Source organism: Erinaceus europaeus, chromosome 8, assembly GCF_950295315.1.
Source record: "Erinaceus europaeus chromosome 8, mEriEur2.1, whole genome shotgun sequence".
Lineage (NCBI taxonomy): Eukaryota > Metazoa > Chordata > Mammalia > Eulipotyphla > Erinaceidae > Erinaceus > Erinaceus europaeus.
Genome location: NC_080169.1, coordinates 19,543,373 through 19,558,721, shown reverse-complemented (window position 1 = coordinate 19,558,721; position 15,349 = coordinate 19,543,373). Strand labels below are relative to the sequence as shown.

Sequence of the window (15,349 nt, the reverse complement as noted above, 5' to 3'; positions counted from 1 at the left end):
GTACTTTTATGCATACTCACAGAAAGCATTCTCTCACTAAAGTTTGTATTATCTCACACTTTCTGAAATTTTGTTTCTGTATAAAATAAATTTTTAGAAAAAAATTTTAACAAAAAAGGAAAAACTATATGCATAGGAGGTAGTGCAATGGCTAAAGTGCTGGACTCTCAAGCAGCCGGTATAAAGTGCAATCCCCAGCACTGCATATGCCAGAATGGTGTAATGACTTCTTTGACCTCCTCTTTCATTAATAACAATCATAGAAATAATAACAATCCTTAAATAGAGTCATGCAGTCGTCAGATAAAAATGATTAACCCCCAAGATTTTCAACTCAAAAATTAATGAACCATGTAGCTTCTCAACCCAAGTTTACTGCATGGCTTAAATTTTATCTATGTGTTTACAGTTTTCCCCTTGCAGATTATATAATCACAAATATTCATGTTATGTTCAAAAAATATATTGTTAAAATTATCCTTTAAATACTAAACAATCATAATAATCACATTAATATTTCAACTTAATTTTTAAAACTCTGAGTGCTTTCAAGAATTAAAAAAACTCAGAAAACATTTATCAATATCAAATTTATCACTATCAAACAAAAATTTATTACCCAATATTTTATTTCTAGACTATCTAATAATGTGGGTGTATGACTTACCAAATAAGATAATGTTTTTTCTTGTAAAAACATTTTTTTTTATTAGAGAACCAGAGTACTCATTACTCTGACACACATGAAGGGATCTAACTCAGAACCTTGTACTTGCAAGTTTCCTGTGATCTACCAATTGAGATACTTCCCCATTCACATGTCTGTTTGCTTTCTGTTGTTGTTGTTGTTGTTTGCTTTTACTACATTTCCTCCTTTCTCATTTTAATTAAAATATTATAATCTTACATCTAAGATACCAAGTCAAATTTGCTTTCAAAATTTTGGAACCCTTACACTTTGTGAAAGTATTAGCTTTTGGTTATTTTGGATTTCTTTGTAGTCACAGTATCTAACTGATCACCTATGATACAGAAATTCCTTTAAGCATTAAAACCTAAAAAAACAAAAATCACTTTTTCAATAAATTTTCTAACCCAGGTTCAAGCTTGGTCCCCACCACAAAGAAGGAAGCTTCAGAACTGTGGCTTATTGTCCCTTTCCCCCCTCTCTCCAACTCTCTGTCTCTATCTGAAAAAGTTAGACTAGAGCAAGGAAGTCCCAGAGACTACAACAAAAAAGAAAAAAAAAAAAAAAGAAAGATAGAAACAAAAAGGAAAAATAGGGTATTAAGTACATAATATATTGATATCCATATAAAATGTCAAATGGTTAAAATTTTAATATATCATTTGATTGCTAGAGTAAGATTAAATCATGTAATCAAAGAATATGCACATTTCTAAGTATTTTATTTCTACATTGAACCAAAAATTTTATATAAAGAGATCTAAATAATCTTCATAGTATTTAATACAGAAAAGTAAATACAATTTAATGAAAATTTAATATAGCATGAAATTGATGTCAAGTTTTATTTAGCTTCCTCAGAGAGTATGCTGGCTAAAGCACTGAAGTCAAGTATGAGATCTCAAGTTCAATCTCTAGCACAGCCTCTACCAGAAAGATACTCTGATGTTCTTTCTCTCTCCAACAATAAGTTTTTAAAAGTATTTTATTAACTTATTTGATCTAGACAGAGAGCAATTGAGAGAGGAGAAGAAAATAGAAAGAGTGACATCTGCATCACTGCTTTACCACTTGCATAACTTCCCCCCTACGGGCCTGAACCCAGATGCTTGTACACTGTAACATGCATTCACCCAGATACGCCATTGCTTAACTCACAGCAACTAAGTTTTTTCAAGTATTTGGTATAAGAGAATTCTCACTGGTTATACAGAATTTTTTCATCAGTTTCACAAAGGATTAGAAATGTCAAGAATTTTAGAAAATTCTAACCTGACATTAAAACTATACCTTTCCCCAAGCTAACAGAAGCAAATCTGATAGGAAAGATTACAACTAGTTAAACTGAGGCTAAAGCAGATTTTATTTGTTGTTTTAGGGAAAGCAAGCACTGAGAACGAAATTAGTACCTTTGCCACTGGTGTTCTCCATTGTATACAGATAATCCATATAAAAAGCCCCAAACCTTTGCATTCCAGCAAGCTCTGTGTACACCTCCTGTCAACAAAGTAAACAGAACATACAATATATTAAAAAAAAAAAAATCTGAGTTTAAAGTTGATGGGTCAATAATCTGTCACATAGATCCTTACACAGAATGTGTATCAACTCAAAGATTACCAAAAGAACAAAGATGATCCAAACAATTCACTTCCAACAAAGCAATGTTACCTCTACCACTGACTACACGAAAGGTCAACCATAATTCTACTAGACTTTTTAATCACTTTATCAATAAGGTTCAGATAATAAAAACCTGTAACAAAGGAGAGTGCACTTTGTATGACCTTCTCATAAGACGATCTACTAATGTATACTCTCAAATCGGGCTAATGCTTAAATATTTTAGTACACTTACTTGAAACAAATTCAAGCACTGAAGGTACACTACAGTATTTTAAATGTATACTAATTAAGAAGGATAAAATTAACTTCTTACTTCTATCTAGAAGTTTGTAGTAAAAATGGTTAAAATGCAAATTCTATTATACTAATATCTTCAGATAACATTTTTGAAGTTTTAAATGTCTTCTAATAGAAGGTACACTGATATAATCACCTATGAAAAATTCAGATGCCAAGATGTAAACAAAAATTTTTGACTCAATTTATTAAAAAAGTGAAATTCTGTCTCTTCCAACTAATCCCAAAGGTAACTGAAACTAGAAGCTAATTCTATATATTTCCTCCAATACTATTTTAACAGTAGGAAACAAACAAATTATAGACACATACAACATCAGAGAAAAGACCTTTGTGAACTCAACCTTTCTGCAGGAAGAAGCTAAACAAAAACCATTCTATATATTACAGAAAACAACTAGTGTTCAGAACAGGATGATGATGTCAAGCACAAAATTCAGTCTATATCTGGTTCAAATATATATTCTCTGACCTTATGATGGGTTGCATCCAAGATAAATTCTGCACGAGTACCATTATTTTCTGGGCTTCGATAATCAAACAATGAATTTGTAAGGTAGGTAAGACCCTTCATACTCAAATTTTCACCACAAATAAAAAAGCAGGCTTCCTGAAAATGTTAAAAAAAAAAATTGTTAACAGAAAAGCAAAGTATACTGTTAAAAAAAAAAAAAAAAACCTTAGATTTACAACACCTATTAAGTCACTGTATCGTTAAGTCCTAGAGAAAGACAAAGAATATTGTCTCCATTTTACTGCATATTTTGGCATGAACATGTTAAGAAACCAAAAAGAATCTACAAGTTGCTGTCAAGAGAGGGAGAGGAGGAAAAAAAAAGCACTTTTATGAGTTGAAAGGTATTTGGAAGTAGTGTCCAGGTGTTAAGTGCTACTAACTTTCTAAATTCCCTTGAGCTCTGTAATTTCTTGCAGAGGAAAAGTAAAGCTCTTCTCTCAAGTCAACTATATTCACTTTGACAGATTTTTCTGGTATAGTTAAGCACTTTTAATACTTCATCATTCTTCCATTCTATCCAAAATGAGTTGCAGGAAAGAAATGTTTGACTTACAGTTTCACTTCTATTCATATTTTCTTCGAAGTCTTTAACACCCATAATTCCTTTAAGGCACAGGGCTCTGCAACCTACAAAACCAATCTGGCAATCAAAAAAAGGCTCTCCCATCATAAGGGCCTGTAAGACGAAAGGAAATAATTGCACTAAGAACTTGAACTTAATAAAAATGGCACAGGCTTTCCTTGGTGAATTTCTAAATCTTTAGTGGCCTCAGATTGTAAAAGACTACTAAAGCCAAAAGCATCTTATTTGTCTCTGTATCCTCAAAACTACATTCTCAATAACTGACACTTCATGGATATTATACCATACATGCACATGATCGCAAGTTAAATGAAAACATAGGTCAGTTATTTCATATTAGAGAAAAATGTTTTCTAAACGAATAGCAATATAATTGACCACTAAAGTAGAAATATAAAACTATAAGTATATATTTGAAACTGCATTAACTTTAAAGAACATTCTAAAGATTTTAAGAATACACAATGAGTTTACAGTTAATATACTTTTCCCATATTGGTGAGCTACTCTCTGCTCTGATCCAGGTTTCAAGTCCTATCCCCAACTGTGACACCAGTTTCCCAGACTATACTTTAGCCAACCTGCATATTAGCTGTTGGGCAAAAATTAGTCATGGGCCGCTTGGAATATACCTAAAATAGGTTTCCTAGACTCCATGGCTTCTTCCAAAGTGCAGACCCCAAATCTCATCTGTTATATTCTTACCTTTAGGTTCCTGATTAGTAAACAATTTGTTCTGCATTATATCTTAGTGATTTCAGCCACCAAGTTGCAGGTGCTACCATGACACCAACCTGACTTCCCTGGGCAGACCACCTCACCAGTGTATCCTGGTACTCCACCTCCCCATAGCCCTAACCCTCTGGAGGTATGGATCAAACTGTCAATGGCCATGTACAGTGCACAAGCAATTATAGAAGCCAGACCTCCCATCTTCTGCACCCCATGAAGACTTTGGCCCATAATACCAGAGGGGTAAAGAATAAGGAACCTTCCAATAAAGGGGATGGGATATGAAACTCTGGTGATGGGAACTGTAGAGAATTGCAACGCTCTCATCCCACCATCTTGTCAATTATTATTAAATCACTAATTAAAAAAAAAAAAGAGAGAGAGAGAGAGAGAGAGAACATATTCAATGTTGAAAACTAACCTCAACTGTAGTTCCTTCTTGTTCCCAACACAAAATTTCTTTAGATTTTACTTTCTGAGGGCTATAGTAACTACTTTCAGTTTGCATTTCAGTGAGCTGCAAAACATGAAAATATTACACACGTCAAATCAGTGTTAATAGAGCAACAAATTGCCATTACATTGAACTGAAGGAAACAAGGAAAATTTTAAGATATGAAATTTAATCATTTAGCTGGAAAACAGGTACAACAAAAAAACAATGGTGATAGATCATCACATATCAAGATAAGTGTCTATGTTCAAACAGAAATTAATTAAACAGTGCCTATATTCTGTGACATTTTTTTCTTAATATTGAGTTAATAAGAGCTATGTAATTTAACAGTTCTAGAAATCATTAAAATGTATATATTCTGACCAAAATTTACATGTATTTTAAACTCAATTCAATTCATATTCACTAATATAGACAATATTCATTAATATAATTTTTAGCTCAATCATTTCCAGTATTTCTCCCTATTTGTAATTTAAAAGAACATTATGGGGAGTCAGGCGGTAGTGCAGCAGGTTAAGTGCACATGGCACAAAGCGCAAGGACCAGTGTAAGGATCCCAGTTCGAGCCCCTGGCTCCCCACCTGCACAGGGTTCTCTTTACAGGAGGTGAAATAGGTGTGCAGGTGTCTGTCTTTCTCTCCCCCTGTCTTCCCCTCCTCTCGCCATTTCTCTCTGTCCAATCCAACAACGACATCAATAACTACAACAATAAAATAACAAGGTCAACAAAAGAAAATAAATAAATATATTTTTAAAAAGAAACACAAATCCAAGAATATTGTCTAGTTCTATGAGGTACATGGGTTCATATAGATGGTTATATTCAAAAGTATATCTCATACTCAATCTCATGCAAAAAATACAGAGCACCTTCTAATATATAACAAGTATTAATCTAAATGCTGACAAAAGAAAAAAAATTCCTGCTTCCCTGAAGCTTATAATTTATTACTTACAGTTGGGGTGGGAGTAGGCAAGCAAATTTTAAAAGGTACTTTTCTACATACTGAATTGAGTCAGATTAAAGAAAAATGTCCTTTTGAAATGCAGTTAATGAAGTCTAGAATTTAACAGTAATACACCAATGTTGGCTTTCTAATATTGACAAAAGTACTGTGGTAGTATATTAACAATAGAAAGAAAAGTGATTTTATGAGAACTCTACACAGTTACTTCATAATTTTTCTGTAAATCAAAAAAATTACTCAAAATAAAGATGTTAGTTACAAAAAAAATATTCTGACACATTTGCTAATGATTCAAAGATCCTTAATGTTCTGCAATTGATACATGTGTCAAGCAAACTTGTATATTCGCCAAGATGCCATATTTTTAAAACACTATTTAACTTTTGTCAAATACATTTATAAAGCCTAAAAATTATATTAAGCATGACAACTTTAAACTGAGAAACAAAAATTTATTCTCGTTTAGAAGAAAGGGTTGTTCATGTAAGTCATTTTTGCTTCTAGAATTGGTACCCTTAAAGCTAATGTTTTAATGTAAAATTCTATAATCTAAAATGCATAAGTAAAAAATAAATGTTTTTAACTTGATCAATCTTCAGCTGTCTACAATTATTGTAGAGAAAAATCAATTAATAGACTGAAAGGGCTGAACATTACAAAAACAATTTTCAACGTTATTTTTTCAATGGTACATTTAATTTGGCATGATTTTGTTGGATTGTTATCAACTGTTCAGAATGCTAATGTAGAAACATGACCTTATTTTTATACCAAAATATGAGCCACAAATTAATTCCATACAGTCTTCAAATCTAAAATGAACAATGTATACTAGTGTTAACGTTCTACATATCAATTTATTTTCCCTAAAGAAACTTTACAGACATAAATGCATCAAATTTTTATAAAGGAGGTTTAACTAATGGCAAGTACTCTCTCCTCATAGATCTATAGCACTTGTCAGTATGCATATAGGGTAAGTGTATTTCAACTATTCTCATTAGTGAAAACAAAAGCAATATAAACAAATAATTTTAAATTTAAAAGTAAAAGAGTAAATGATCAGAAAAGATTGCTGTACTGTCATATCCTTAAGTTACCTCACAAACCTGGATTTAAAATAACTTCTTTACTTGCATTATCAAAAATTAAAACTGTATCTGTTTGGTAATAGCTTTTCAATATATTTTTAATTTTTCAGAATGATTCATATTTATCTTTTTTATACTTTTCTAATTTAAAGTTAAGTAAGTCAACTTCAACTACAAAAATACTAATTTCAGGAGGTGAATTAGAAATAAATGGCATGGGAGTCGGGCTGTAGCGCAGCAGGTTAAGCGCAGGTGGCGCAAAGCACAAGGACCGGCATAAGGATCCCGGTTCGAACCCCGACTCCCCGACTCCCCACCTGCAGGGGAGTCGCTTCACAGGCGGTGAAGCAGGTCTGCAGGTATCTATCTTTCTCTCCTCCTCTCTGTCTTCCCCTCTTCTCTCCATTTCTCTCTGTCCTATCCAACAACGACAACAACAATAATAACTACAACAATAAAACAACAAGGGCAACAAAAGGGAATAAATAAATAAAATAAATATTTAAAAAAAGAAAGAAATGGCCTTAGACTAGCAAATATCTAATGTATGTACTTTTATTATTTTTGTACCAAATTTAAGCTGTAACTAAGCTTTGTCAAAACGTATTGTCTATATAATTAGTAATTAGTATATAATTTTAAGAATCTAAAGAATTTACACTTTAAAATATCTTTATTTACTATCGACTGGAGTTACAAATGATACAGTTTCACTGCTGATTGAAAAAATTATTTTGAAAAGATATCACTTCAAACCTATGAACATATCATACATCAAAAAGAACTGAAATAACAAGTACTAGCATGAAAATAAGAAGGAAAAAACATTTCTACACTATTGGTAGGAATGTGAATGGATCCAGCTTCTATAGAAAACAGTCTGGAGATTTCTCAAAATATTAAGAACACAAAAATTAATTTAATTAAATTAAATAAATATTAAGAACAATTCAGCAGTTCCACTCCTAGGTATTGATGCAAAAAAAAAAAAAAAAAAAAAACACTTTCCAAGCAATCTATGCACACCTATATCTAGCACCACACTATTCACAATAACCAGAATTTGGGAACAACCCATATATCCAACAATAGACAAGTAGTTAAAGAAGCTGTAGTATAAAATATACAATGAAAAGATTTTTCAGCTCAGCTCTAAGAAATGATATTTTCTCTTTAGCTATATCTTGTATGAAGTTGGAGAATTATGTTAAGTGAAAGCAGTCAGATGGAGAAAGATGAATGCTGGATGATCTCATTCACAGGTGAGACTTAAGTAACAAAAAAAAGCAGAAACACATAGTGAAAGTTTAATTAGCTATACTCTTCTGCTACAGTAGACTCAAGAACTCTAAATGAGAGATGTGGGAAGAACTTGAAAGGGACTTGAAGACCTAGTGTCCAATGATGGAGGAAGAGGACAAGTTGGTGGAAGGTATGGTATGCTGAAATATATCATGAAAAAATAAAAACTTCACACATATAATAACAGTCTTGTACATTATAATTTACTAAAGTGATTCAATACAAGAGAAAAAATAGGGAAAATTTTTTCAAACAGTTAATAATCCAAGCTAAATTAAAAACACCATAGCAGGTAAGGTTAAGAGGCAGATCACCAGGTGTAGCACACACTAACCTGCCCAAGAACTCAGGTCCAGGTCTCCAGGACCATATGGAAGTGCAGTGCACAGGGGAAAGCTTCACAAAGAGAGAAGAGGTGCTGTGCTATCTCTCCCCCTCTCACTCTCCCTTTCTCTGTTCTTACCTGTGACTGAAAGGGGGAAAAATCTGCTGGAAGCAGTGAAAATCACAAAGGCATAAATGCCCAATGGAAAAATAAATAAATAAATAAAAAGCATCAAAACTGGGGCCCTTTTGTTATGGTTTACTGTACAGTATCCAGTATCTTGTATATAACTGTGCTATTGGATGGACTTTTCAAAGTTAACCCAATTACCAAATAATGTGATGATAACATTAACTATCGATTGTCTTTTGGAACCCTAAGACAGCAGGAACCTCACATCTCCACTATAGAGCCCCTACTTCCCCCAGTCCTGGAACCCTTGGATAGGGCCCACTTTCCCGTATGCCTCTCCCAATCCAAACCAAATAATATTGCATCCGCCGATCACAACCTAACCAACTCAACGACTGCCACCTCAACATGCTTCACCTCAGACTGTGTCCAGAGACTTCACATGTGGAATGACAACCCTTCAGCTTCATTACTCAGGTGAGACCTTTCCTTTTATAGTACACTCTAATTTCATCTCAGGTAGTTCACTTTCTAACAAAGTCCCATAACCTAGATATACACCAGTTTCTGTGAGAGAGAGCTTATGTTCACACGTATCTATAAACTACTGCAAAATATATACCTGAAAGCAGAAGTTCACTAGAGTTTGCAGTGAGTACCTCCCTAACACTTCCTCTCCACTATTCCAAGCTTGGGATCCATGATTGCTCAACAAATTGTTTGGCTTCGTATGTTAACTAACTCTCTTTTCAATCACCAGGTTCCAGATGCCACCAGGATGCTGGCCAGGCTTCCCTGGATTGAAGACCCCACCAATGTGTCCTGGAGCTCAGCTTCCCCAGAGACACACCCTACTAGGGAGAGAGAGAGGCAGACTGGGAGTATGGACCGACCAGTCAACGCCCATGTTCAGCGGGGAAGCAATTACAGAAGCCAGACCTTCTACCTTCTGCAACCCTCAATGACCCTGGGTCCATGCTGCCAGAGGGCTAGAGAATGGGAAAGCTATCATGGGAGGGGGTGGGTTATGGAGATTGGGTGGTGGGAATTGTGTGGAGTTGTACCCCTCCTACCTTATGTTTTTGTTCATTAATCCTTTCTTAAATAAAAAATTAAAAAAAAAAAAAAAAAGACTGGGGCCCTGGCATTGCAATGTGAGGAGATGCCAAATTGTTTCCAAAGTGACTGGACCATTTTACATTCCTACTAGTCTTCCCAATTTTTTAACAATTCCAACTAAGATCATCACTGTAGTGTACTATTCAAAGCTGGGTGAAGATTACCAATAATTTCCAACCTATTAAATCTAATTATCCATTCTCACAAATTAACCACAGAACACTTATGGCATTTTGTTTCCCAACGGTCTCTGTATTGCATGTTTTTTCTATATTACTGATCACTTTGTATTTTCCTCTGCTATTTTATTCTCATCTTTCCAAATATTTAACATCACACTGCTCCAGAGCTTGGTTCTACTAGCTCTCGTTTTTCTGTTGATACTGATTCAAAATTTAACATAATCCCAACTCTCAAATTTACATATCCTGATCAAACTAATACTCTAAATAGCTTTATCTAAGATGTAACTGGATATAATAAGCATCTTACACTTGTCCAATGCCAAAATCTTTATCTACCTGAAACTTAATCCTCTCAGTCTTTATCAGCTTGGAAAAATCAAACATCGTTTATAGGTCTCAAGTGTAATACTTAGATCCTGTTTATTTCACTCATGTCACATAATAAAATCTATCAAAAATCCTGTTATCACATAGAAGGATCCAGGTTCAAATGCCAGGCACCCCATCTACAGGTGGAGAGATTCACAAGCAGCAAAGAAGTATTGTGAGTGCCTTTCTCCCAATCTCCCTACCCACTCTCAATTTCTCTGTCCTATCAAATTAAAATAAATATTTAAAGAAAAATTATTTCTAAAGGTTTACTTTTATGAGACATAATTATCACAGCACCTCTCAGCTCTAACAAATGTGGCCCTAGCTCTAACATATGTGGCTAGAACCTGAGGCAACAAAGTCCTGTCTCCTTAACCTTTAAAATTAATCCAAAGATCAGTAACTTTTCACAGCTTTTACTTGTTTATATCGCTCAGTAAAAATAAAATCACTTAAGTACGGGAGTCGGGCTGTAGCGCAGCGGGTTAAGCGCAGGTGGCACAAAGCACAAGCACCGGCATAAGGATCCCGGTTCGAACCCTAGCTCCCCACCTGCAGGGGAGTTGCTTCACAGGCGGTGAAGCAGGTCTGCAGGTGTCTATCTTTCTCTCCCCCCCTGTCTTCCCCTCCTCTCTCCATTTCTCTCTGTCCTATCCAACAATGACAACAACAATAATAACTACAACAATAAAACAACAAGGGCAACAAAAGGGAATAAATAAAATAAATATTAAAAAAAATTAAATCACTCAAGATTATTAATTCTTCCTTAAAAATTTAATTCCCTCTGCCTAATCTTCTGTTTCCTTCCCCCTATGATTTACTCAAAAACAACAGAGTCAGGTAAAGTTTAAAACATAATTTAGATCACCTGTAACTAGTCTGCTAAAAATTGACCTAAAGCTTCCCATCTCACAAAGAGTTAATAGCAAAACTTCTCAAGGACAGTAAGATATACCTACAGAGCTATACAATGTATGGACTTCTCCAACCCCACAGCCCCAATTCACCTTATTTTACATTACAACCACATTAGCTACTGTCCTCCGGTTCCACTGGCTTCCTTTCTATTCCTTGAACGTTTGGGATATTTACATTTGTTATTTTTGGAATGTCCATGACTATTTATCTGTAAAAACTTCTACTTTCACAGGTTTTTCTTTTTTTATTGTTGTAGTTATTATTGTTACTGATGTCATCTTTGTTAGATAGGACAGAGAGAAATGGAGAGAGGAGGGGAAGACAGAGGGGGGAGAGAAAGACAAACACCTGCAGATCTGCTTTACCGACTGTGAAGCGACTCCCTTGCAGGTGGGGAGCAGGGGACTCGAACTGGGATCCTTATGCCGCCCTTGCACTTAACCCACTGGTCTACCGCCCAGCTCCCAGGTTTTTCTTTAAAATTCTCTTCCCATTAAGTCTTTCCTGATCAAATTTTAAATAAAGTAATTCCCAGTGGAAATATTCACTACTTTTCTAATTTTTCTACAAAACCCTTGTTATGTGCAAACTAAGGCGTTTATTTATCATAATATTTCATGTTCTAAAAGGCAGGAATCTTAATATGCTCAGTGTGGTGTTTCTAGAGATTTAACAGTACCTGACACACAGGTGGCATTAATGAGCTTCTCTCAAATTAAGTACTATGCATGAATATCACATGTGCAATAAACTAATATTAAAAAGTAAATGAATTTGAGTCAGGTGGTGGCACACCTGGTTGAGCACACATATCACAATGCACAAGGAACCAGGTCTGAGCCCCTAGTCCCCGCTGCAGGGGGAAGACTGTCAGAGTAGTGAAGCAGTGTTGGAGGTGTCTTCTCTGTCTCTCTCCTTCTCTATCAACTTCTTGATTTCTGACTGTCTCTACCAAATAAATAAAAGTACTTCCAAAAAATAAATAAATAAAGTCAAAGAATACATAATCCAAAATTAAAGCTGGACTATTTTTGAGATGCAGAGAAGTGTGATCAAATAGCACAAACAATGCCAAAGTACTAGCAATTTTTAATTCTGAAAACATAAAAGCATTCACTTTACTAATATTTAGTCTGAAAGAATATATGCTTATGTCTTTTGTATATGTACTTTTCACACATTTGTTAATGCAGAAAATATTCAGAGTTTATTAAACACTACAGAAAATAGATGAAAACCTAGATTAGAAGTTTGACAGTATTAAAGAGTGAAAGAGAAAAACCATATGTAAACAACTAAAGTAAATTTATATTGAATGAGGATATAGAGTAAAATAGTAGCTGCAAGGACCTGGCTCTTGGTGAAACCAGGGACCTCTTATGTACAAGTCCTTTGCAGTATCTCCTGGATATAATTCACTTTATTAATTTAAATATTAAATTTTTATGTGAAAATTGGAATTAGAGTTTCATAAAGCTGGTAGCGAATGTCTTAAGAAGACAGGAAGGGGGTGGAGGGTAGATAGCATAATGGTTACGCAAAGAGACTCTCCTGCCTGAAGCTCAAAAGTCCCAGGTTCAATCCCCCACACCACCATAAGTCAGAGCTGAGCAGTGTTCTGGTAAAAAAAAAAAAAAAAAAAAAAAAAAAAGGAAGTAGGGAGGGAAGGGGAGATACCATAGTGGTTACACAAGCAACTTTCATGCCTGAGTCTCTGAAGCCACTGGTTCAATCCTCAACACCACTATTAGCAAAAGCTGAGCAGTGCTCTGGTGAATTTCTTTCATCCTTTCTTTCTTCCTTTCTCTCTTTCTCCTTCTACCTCTACATCTACCTCTCCCTTTCCTTCTCCCTCTCTCTTTCCAAATGCATATCTTTCTATCTCTCCTTAAAATAAATATATTTTTTTAAAAAATTAGAAAGAGGGGGAAAAAAACAGCATCACTGTGCTTTCTAAAGATTTAAAGACATTCCTGAATTGCTGAAAGACAGGAGTTGCCAACCCATGTGACATTTGTCCTACATTCATTGCTGACTTTGTTTACCAGAAAGTTTAGGTCACTGTGGCCTCTTTCCAAGTTCTTTCCCCTGCCTCACTTCATCATATCACTTTATTCAAAAAAATTAGTAATTATCCATATTAATATCCTTGTCAGGATTTCCAAAGTGTTCTGTGGGTATCACAGAAACCATCCTTTTTAGTGTTGAAGTAATTATCTTTACTAACATTGGCACTTTTAAGAGTATACAACATAGCCATATTTGGTGTTCATTTTTGGAATATAGTGATGATGTGTTTACTGGGTACACAGAAAGAAAATCCTTGTTACTGAAAGTGGACATTTCATCATTTCCAAATGTGCTTGATAAAGGGTCTTAGAAACTATTTATAACATTATCTCTCCAAAAAAAAAAATTTAACAATTGTATCCAAAAGTACTCTTAGCTAAATTACAAAATTATGATTCTAATGTTTACACTAAATATCTAGTGCAGAGCATTTAACAAATAAAGAATGTGTGTTCAGTTCATGATGGAATTCAGTTGACATTGTACCCCTAAGCATTTTTACTTCAACATTTTTATTGGCTACATAATTTGGTACATGTCTAGTGTTAATATTCAAAACAAATACTCAGAATATGTTTTTAAAAATTTCAGATTAGTGATCTCATAAAGTACTGTCAAACTATCTTAGATTTACTGAGTGTAAAACAAGCTAGATCCTTACTAGAAATTGAAATTGAAATTAAAATTGAGAGAAATATGAATAAGAAAAAAACCTACTTTGAATGTAACAGTTGCCTTTGTGCAGTAAAATCCTACAGAAATAACAGGATCTTTCAACGTCTGTGCTTTTTGTTGATGTGTGGTTGCTGTAGGATCATTTCCAAGGTAATCATCTTCACCATCATCATAACTCACAATTGCAGGCACAAATGACCAAGCCCATGAAACCCATCCCTGTGGCTGTTCATCTTCTTGTTGTGAATACAACTCTTGACTTTTGTACTGAGCAGGATATTGTACATCTATTCTTGCTTCATCTTCAGTACCTATCAATCAAAATAAAGTCATTTTAAAATAAAAGAGCAGGGGTCCACCTGGTGGCACACTTTACAATGCAAAAGGACCCTAGTTCAAGCCCCTGGTCCCCACATGCAGAGGGAAAGCTTTGTGAATGGTGAAGCAGTGCTGCTGATGTATCTCTGTCTTTCTTCCTCTCTGTCCCCCTTCCCTCGATTTCTGACGATCTCTATTCAATAAATAATTAGAAGAAATTGTAAATATCAAAAAGGCAATTAGGAATGCGAATTCTTTGGAAACATTTTCCCACATTCTTCTTTCTACATATAAAATACAAACAAGCTATATACTGGTTGTTTTTACTTGAAACAAATAATCAATTATCTATTTCTGTTTCAGTTACCCTTTAGCAGAATTATAAGCAAGGAGTATGTTGCCTTCATTCTCAATCTTTTTTTTTCAAGATTGCTTTTGCAATTCTCTTTTGTGGTCCCAGACAACTTCTGTAGCACTTGTCCTATTCCTTTATAGATTCCTCTATAGATAGGAATATTGATATGTATTGGATTGAATCTGCAACACTGCTTTTAGTAAAATGGTCATTTTAATGACATTAATTCTTCTAATCCATGAGCATGGGTTATCTTTCCATTTTCATGAATCACAGTTTTCAATGTACAGGATCTTAGTTAATTTATGCCCAAATATTTCATTTTTCCTCATGCTATTGTATATGGAACTGATTTCTTGCTGTTTTAGTTTATTACCTGCATATAGGAATGCCTCTGATTTCTATACACTTATTTGTAAGCTCCTACATTGCTGTATAGGCTAATGATTTTTTAAATTTTATTTTATATTTATTTATTTATTTATTCCCTTTTGTTGCCCTTGTTGTTTTATTGTTGTAGTTATTGATGTCATCGTTGTTGGATAGGACAGAGACAAATGGAGAGAGGAGGGGAAGACAGAGAGGGGGAGAGAAAGATAGACACCTGCAGACC

At 34.4% G+C, this 15,349-nt stretch overlaps 1 protein-coding gene across 1 annotated transcript in view; it reads right to left on the bottom strand.

Moving 5' to 3' along the window:
• Positions 1-15,349, bottom strand: part of VPS13B (vacuolar protein sorting 13 homolog B) — a 634,327-nt gene that overhangs the window by 583,720 nt on the left and 35,258 nt on the right. The window contains exons 7-11 of the mRNA XM_060195774.1: positions 14,106-14,374; positions 4,865-4,960; positions 3,682-3,804; positions 3,084-3,221; positions 2,098-2,185 (exon numbers count right to left, since the gene is read on the bottom strand). Coding sequence (XP_060051757.1) covers positions 2,098-2,185; positions 3,084-3,221; positions 3,682-3,804; positions 4,865-4,960; positions 14,106-14,374 — 714 coding nt within the window. The remainder of the gene's footprint in view (positions 1-2,097; positions 2,186-3,083; positions 3,222-3,681; positions 3,805-4,864; positions 4,961-14,105; positions 14,375-15,349) is intronic.